Source organism: Triticum aestivum, chromosome 1B (genome assembly GCF_018294505.1).
Source record: "Triticum aestivum cultivar Chinese Spring chromosome 1B, IWGSC CS RefSeq v2.1, whole genome shotgun sequence".
Classification (NCBI taxonomy): domain Eukaryota; kingdom Viridiplantae; phylum Streptophyta; class Magnoliopsida; order Poales; family Poaceae; genus Triticum; species Triticum aestivum.
Genome location: NC_057795.1, coordinates 400,414,203 through 400,422,193, shown reverse-complemented (window position 1 = coordinate 400,422,193; position 7,991 = coordinate 400,414,203). Strand labels below are relative to the sequence as shown.

Below are 7,991 nucleotides of genomic sequence, written 5' to 3'. Positions count from 1 at the left end.
GTCGTCGATGCAATTCTGTGCAGGAAGCATCAATGACGAGGGGCGGCGGCGGAGCTATGACCGGAGCTACACCCATGGCTGTTGAGAGCTGCAATCGTAGGTGCAGCTGTTGCGCTGGTCGAGGCGGCGACGAGAACGACCGGCGAGGGTGGGGACCGGCAACGAGGATAGCCGGGGAAGGTGGAGATCGGCGTCGAGGACGGCCGCCGGTGGGGATAGGCCGACGAGGGGTAGGGACCAGCGAAGAGACGTCCACCGGAGCCGATAGGAGACGCGGCACTGCATACCCGAGCGGGGGGAAGAAGACGCTGGGGCGAGCATGCTTTTTTTTCAACCGGATTTAACTGCTAACGCGGCTCACATCAAACGGCTGAGGCGCGTCCGGCCGAAACTCTAGGGCCGGCGTGCCGACGCCTATAGCTGCCCTTTTCAATCGGGACACCACATTGTCCTAGCTTCCTGTTGTCCCTCTCTTTTCCTCTTCCTCCTGCCGCCCTTCGGTATGGTGCCGCGCACAACCATCCCTATAACCACGAGTTCTTTTCCAACTTTAGCGAGCCCCCATCCCATACTGCACCCGAAACAATGAATCCTTGACACCCCTCCACCAGCGATGTTGCTACCACCTCGTTCCTTGTTCCGGGTCGCTCCGGGTTCAGCCACGCCGGCGACCCCGCGCCTTGCTGCAGCTCACTCTGCAGCACCCCATCTCTTCTTAAGGTTGCGCTCGAAAATTGACTGGCGTGAGTTGCAAATTCAGGCAACTTACCAATAGCAAACGCGTAAATCTAAACTCCCGGCCAACAAAGGGGTCTTTCGAGTATCACCCGTCGGTACAAACTTGAAGCGTCTGGAGGGAGGTCATGGAGTCATGAGTCGTGAGGGGACATGGAATGTACTTAACCGCGGTGCAAGTGTAGACAGTTAAGCAAGGACTCCACGATTCTACATAGCCCCTAAGATGAGCAGGAATGTACTCAGGCCGATGTACATCCAAACCAATATTTTCTGTACAAACAGGATATAGGTATGTTTATTTGCTTTAGCTACAACAAGGACCCTTTCCAACAACCAGCAACACACATTCAAACGAACGCCCGCGTTTGCTGCCTGTTTCAACTGACGTTATATACAACAAATATGGGCCCAAAAATGCACTACCTATTACAGGTATGCCAAACCAAACGAGTTCCTTCAATCGCATTCACAGGACTTTTCAGTGAAACGTCTTCCCGCAGATCTTCTAGCTCCTATACCGCTCAGATCAGCGCAAACTTCCGACTACATACATATATATGGGATGGATGTGACTTCTCCGAGTTTAATATGCTCTTCATTCATGGACCTCTTGCGCTCTTTTGCCTCTTCTCTTCAAGTTGTGAGGCCTCGTTCAACATGTCAGTGGCGTCACTCTGCATGTCTAGCTTGGACAGGGCGACCGCCTGCATGTAGAAAGCTGTGGGCCAATCGGGATACACACACTGCGCTTGCATTGCGTCCCGGAGGGCAGCGTCAGGTTGGTCACACATCAGGTGGCACAAGCTCCGCCTGGCGTAAACCGTTGGCGACACCATTGTCCCGACATCAACAAACTGTGAAACAATCACAGGCAAAGGATGGATCAGAAAATTTTACATCCACTTGGAGAACGTCCTATAGATCCGGATAAGGCACTACCTGAGTATAACAATCTATGGCTGCTTTGAAGTCCTTGTCTCGGAAAGCAAAGTCGCCCTGTTTCCGGGCGTCCAACATATCCCTCATCTGCTGTGTCCATTCTTGGAACGATAACTGCAATGTGGAGACCGGTGAAGATACAACACTGCAGAAAGGACATGCTGGAAACAGAACACGGTGCTCTTTACCTCATTACTCCCTTCATCATCTCTGTAATGCATCGAGACTAGAATCTGATGTATGGCAGTTAGGTCCATCCTTGAACAGGCTTCTCCCATGGGAGAAAGAGGGTGCTGTGGCTGTGGAGTAGGGCTAGGTGGTGCCTTTGATGGTTCATCAGGTTTTGGAACTCCAAGCATCACATAGGATGGCACCTGCTTTGTATTTTGCAATGAGAAATCATCAGATATACATGTCATGCTACTCATCTATCGAAATTATGTCATTCCTAACATGGAAGTAACAAAGCAAAATGTTACAAAACTTGGCCTAAATAAATACTCCCTCTGTCCCATACCGATATGCTCACATATTGGTTGTAATAACATCTTATATTATGGGACGGAGGGAGTAACAAACATAACATACTGAACACAATTTGGAACATACAGCCTTTGCACAGTGCTGGAAGACATACATTATATACTCTATGCCAAAGTGGGCATATGCCCCTTTTTTTTTTTTGCAGGAGATATGCCCATATGTTGAGTACTGAGTACTGTTATTCAATATATTTAATAACACTCATCGCCACTAAATGGTTGGTCACTACTCCCACTCCATTCAGATATATAGGGTGTATTTTGATTAGTTAACACAAGGCTTGAACCAACAATTACTTCATTAACATACAAATCCACTGACATCAACTTTGTGTCACATATACTACATGCTGATGGAGTAATTGTTGGTCAAATCCTTGTCTTAACCAATCAAAATTTGTCCTATATATCTGGAAGGAGGGAGTATGTTACTGCATTAATGGGCTAGGTGTAACACAATGCCACAGTTACCCACATTTCGACCAAAGGGACTGAAAGGGCCAGTGAAAATACTTCTGAACAGCATGCACGAGAAACTCTCAAGTACATGACTGAAATGTCAGGAATCATCATGTGAATGGGGAAGTTACACTAACATGTCATTAGCATGAATGACAGGAAAAGGGGGCACTGTAGTCCAATGCTAAAACATCTTAATTCATAGTCAAAAACAAAAAGAAACATAAGAATAGAGTAGATGTTATTACCTCTGATTTGGTTTGCAGTGGTTCGAGAATGGAAACCAACTTCTTTATATCAGGCCGGTCTCTTGGTTCATACTGCAAACATTGAGAAGCAAGATTCACCAAGGTAGTAGCCTCCTCCGTTGAGTAGTTCCCCTCCAAATGTGAATCCATTAGTGCTTGGATGTTTCTGCTTCTTATCATATCAAGTGCCTGAGTGCAATGAAGCATATACACATCATTACCAGTGTGCATACTAATGTATATTGTCTTGCTAACTGGTGATAGGCTTTGGTAAATAATTGTATAGGCCGTAGTTTCTACACACAACAAGTTGAGTAGGTTGCATGGAATTCCAACAATATTTAGTGGGTTGATCAAGGTTTTCAGATATGGATGTTCAAAATGACCAAAAAATTATCGGACATAATAAGGAAATTCTATTGGTGCAACCCAAAAATTGCATGAGGACAATGAAATCCCCCGAAAGGTTTGTGCTACTGGTGCCTGCCTCAGCTGCTAGTTGGACTAATGCAACACTCAGGAGCACATGGCCTTTGGGTGCAGACATTTTGAGACTGTCACACAGGGATTATTCAACCGATTTGGCCAACGAACCAGTAGTAGATTATGTGTTTGACTCATGCAATCTCATTTTCGACCGATCGTGGCCATGCTCTATCTTTTTTCCTTTGTTTTCATGACTGTTTCGTACATTGGATAATTTATTAATAAAATGGCTGTGTGCATCATGATGATGCAGAGGCTGGGGTTATCCCCTTTTGGAAAAAAAGAGGTCCAAAGGGGCATAGGGTGAGGGTGAGGTGAACACCAACCAGTAAACTCTGTACTGACACTGAGTGTCGTCACACAGATCATGTCTGCCACGAGTGAGGCAAGTGACACGGATGACACAAGCGACAGCGTATAGCATTGAGCCGGCCAACACAAGGAGCTACTCTTATGCTTGAAGGGGAAGATATGGCCACAACATATAGGTGGTGTGATATTGCAAAGTGGCTATTAGAGCATTTTACAAGGGTAAGCTACTAAGCTGACACTGCCTGTTGGGCCAATCATAAAGCACACGAATGACTTCTACATCCTCTTGGTCAGAGCATAGATGTCAGCCTGGATGTGTAATGGCCATGTGTATTGGCTAAACAATACTACTATTACTTCAAATAATAGTATACATTATATGTAAGAATTTCTTGGCAGAAAACCTGTGTGGATCCGCACAAACTTGTACAGCTAAATATGAAATTCAACATGAATGTTTTCGGTATAGTTCAATCTGCATGGGTGTTCAACTGGTATTTGTGCTGAGAAATGTTAAGCTTCATGCACTAGCCAACGCACCAAAAGTCCGAACTGATGGAAAGGCTAGGCAAGCAACATATACACTTCAAAAAAACCTCTCACATGTGACGCGGGAAGTCAGCGTGTGAATAGACTCAGAGGTATGGCTCGAGAGGACACAGAGGGGACAACAACAATTTTTGGATAAATTGTGAAAGCCTGTTGAAGTGTATATGTGGATTGCCTAGCCCTTTCCATTAGTTCGGACTTTTGGTTGTGTTGGCTAGTGCATCAACATTAACAAGAAAAACCAAACAAGTATCTCTTTGGCATAATTTCTGTATTTCTTTAGCTGAATATGACGGAAGCTAAAACATACTTAACAAGAAACTTACATGGGAAGGAGGTATGCGCTTTCCGCTGAGAAGATCGAGGAGTACAGTGCCGAAACTGAAAATGACACTTTCTGCTGTGACCCTGCCTGAAAGAAAGAAAAGAAGACAACTGAAATACGCATCGGTGGTGCCTTTGTCAACATCAATAATGCAGAAAAGACTCCTCATGACTTCTATCTAATACATTTAACCAGTATCTTAACAAAGGTACTATATTTGTCTTTCCACTTTGAGAAATTTTGTTATTCAGTGCCGATAGATTAAAGCTTCATCCCATGACATTCCTATTGTTTGTGGAGTGGAGGATTGCAATAATAAAACTAAGCTCCTAGAAGAAGAAATATTTCATTACTAAGTAAAAAAAGGAGTAAATACCATTTCTCAGATATTCTGGAGGTGTGTACGCTAGATTTGTGCTATAACTTTTCCCATCCCTGCTGTTTTTCATCAGACCAAAGCATGAGAGGCGTGGATCACCATTCTGCAACCAGAAAGGTTATTAGATGCTTTGCTTACATGCATGGTAATTGGTACAAAATGACATGTTCAACTGTTGGATGCAATCAACATCTCATAAAACCTACTTGGTGAAGTTGTAAACAAATTGAATGCAAGACATCTTCCAAATGCCAATGTAAGTTTGGCTAAACAATTTTCCTAGTAATTGAATTATCCTTGTAGTTTATGTGTGTATAAACAGTGCATAAAAAGACAGCTAACCGCTAACATTTCCATTTCTTGTTAACAGAAAAAAATCTTAACTTTTTTTAGGTAAAACGAAATCTAAACTTGGAAACCTCTAAATATTGTCACCATGGCCATCAGCACAAGACATTAATCATTGGTTTGACAGAGTCTATACACTTAAACAGACTTGACTTGCTGATCATTTACCTCATCAAAGAGGACTCTGTATGCGTTTAGGTCATGATATAAAGAGCGTTCCTCATTGCTGCAATATCCCAATGCTTCAGCAATGTAGTGTGCAACTCTCAGACGCATAGCCCATTCAATAGTCTGGTTTTCCCCTGCACAAGGACAGAAGTATGGCGAAGAGCAAATTAATTTGATAGTTGTTTGCAAGACTGGTTAATACCCATTGAGCACAGATAAGTGCCATTACTTGTCGGTATTTAACTCAAAATGACCAAATTAGCAATCAAAAACAATATGTGTGCGATATTTCCCTTTTATACAAGGTGATAATCAAAATAACAAGTGAGCATGGAAGCTGGGGACCCGAGGGAAGGTCAATCAAGCATTAACTATCAACAGCTTAAGTTCGACGCCAAAATGCTGCAAACAATTTCACTGAGTAGAAGCCTTGTGCAGAAACAATAACTTCCCTTTGGTGATAAATGTCATCACTAGCAAGTCTTTAACTCAAGAATGACCGAATTAATAATCACAAACAGGATGTGTGTAATATACATAGAAACTCATATCATTTGAGATAAATTAAACTCAATTGCATCCAGGATGATAATTGAAATAACTAGTATATCAATTGCTTAAGTTTGACATCAAAATGCTGTAAACACTGCACTGAGAGTAGAAGCCTTGTGCAGACACAATAACTTGCCAAATTCAACACTTGCTTACCGCATCCCATAATTCAGCGACATCCACTAAAGCAAAGGATTTCCAGGTTCTATAGAATCAATGAACAGCCGGGGAAACTACTAACTAAAGACAGTCTGCGGGGGGGTTACTTGGGGGACTCACAGTGGAACAGGTGCTTGGCGAGGGTATCGTTGGACATGAACTCCGCGACAAGCAGCCGCTCGTCGCCGTCGCAGCAGTAGCCGATGAGGTTTGCCAGCCTTCGGTGCCGCAGCTTGCCCACCCCCTTTGCCTCCTCCTGGAAACCAGACAAACAATTCGTCAGAACCATATGTCCCCCAAAACCCGCAATTCAGCCATACACCAAACCACGAGTTATTCGCGGCTTCTCCCTCCTACCGCGAACTGCTTGGGGTCAGGCCAGGCATGCTTGGCGAACTTCTTCACGGCGATGGCGCGAGGGGCGGCGCCTCCGGAGGCGCCCCGCAGCCGGCCCCTGTAGACGAGGTTGGGAGCCTTCTCGCCGCTCTCCGACACGATGTTCCCCGCCGCGAAGCCGTCCGTGGCCGCGCGGAGCTCCGCCAGCGAGAACTCCGCGAGCGCCGGGACATCCTCCTCCTCCCCGCGCGCCGCCGGCGGCGGCGAGGCGGCCTTCTGCGCCTTGAGGGAGAAGGAGGGGCGGTGCGGCGGCGGGGGAGGAGGAGCAGGCCGCCGGGGCCCCGGCGGCTTCTCCGCGTGGACCCACGACCGCAGCGAGGAGCCGCAGCAGCCCATGAACGAAGCGTGGGGAGAAAAGTCCGTCGGCGTCCGCTGGCCGGGCCTTTTGCGTGCGCGGCTGTGCGCTCGTGTGCGTGGGGCGAGGGGACGGAGACGGTTGTTGTAACTTGCTTGCGGCTTCTCTGGGCTTTGGTCTCGTGTTGCTCCCTCCTCGTGCTCTTTGGGTTACGACGACTGTAGTCTTGAACGCGGACATTTCGGGACTAGGATCGGTCGGCTGTGTCCATTTCTTCCTTGCGACATGACGCACATGTGTACACACACTTGTTATAATACGACCACCCAAGCGTGACAGATCATGCACAAATATTGACGGAGACAAGAAACTAACCTGCGACTCTCATTTTGTCGATGAAGCGTCTATAGGATACAAACATGACGAACGTATACCAAGGGCGGAGCCAGAGAATTTGGCCATTGGGTTCACTCCATGAGTACACTCCGTATAGCTTTATTTTAGTTTGCCAAAGTATATATTTTTTTCTTTTTGAAAAAGAGAGTGATCTCTCCGATTTTCATTTATCGGAAACCACAGTGTTCTGTAAGAACTATTAGAAGGAACGTTTGTCGAAGTATATACCAACTCTTGAAAAGAATACTTATTTTTTGACTCTTCAGACTCGTCATGACCTCGAAAAGTTAAGCCTTGATGCAACAAGTATCTCACCGAATCAATGAAAGTATTAATCCGGATTCGATTTTGCTTTTTATGTAAGATCGGTTTTCTTATCAAAAGCAATGTGAATTGAACTTGATTCATCAAAGCATCACATCTTTTTACTATTACATTATGAAAGCTAATAACATTACCGTACTCTCATGAGTACGTAGTTTGTTTTTCTTGTTCCAGTCATTCCAGACGTTAACTAGAAATGCACTAATCTTAGCTTGTTATAGCACAAACAGAAGGCCTTATGCACTTTACCACTATATACTCAAGCCAAGGACCATACTCATCAACAATCTGGATTAAATCTTTGTTGAGTATCTCCAATATCCCTCTGTCGGTCATCAAAATTAGACCGCGGCCTATAAGGTCCCCTTGTTAAATA

The 7,991-nt window shown here is 45.2% G+C and overlaps 1 protein-coding gene across 1 annotated transcript; it reads right to left on the bottom strand.

The window, feature by feature from the left end:
• Positions 1–924: 924 nt before the first annotated feature.
• LOC123127295 (serine/threonine-protein kinase BSK1-2) lies at positions 925–7,077 on the bottom strand. Its single transcript, XM_044546947.1, has 9 exons — positions 6,562–7,077; positions 6,325–6,460; positions 5,494–5,627; positions 4,975–5,080; positions 4,600–4,685; positions 2,927–3,115; positions 1,866–2,051; positions 1,678–1,791; positions 925–1,592 (listed from the first exon to the last, which is right to left on the bottom strand). The coding sequence occupies exons 1-9, from the start codon at positions 6,934–6,936 to the stop codon at positions 1,338–1,340; spliced, it is 1,581 nt and encodes a 526-aa protein (XP_044402882.1). The 5' UTR covers positions 6,937–7,077; the 3' UTR covers positions 925–1,337.
• Between the last annotated feature and the right edge of the window lie 914 nt (positions 7,078–7,991).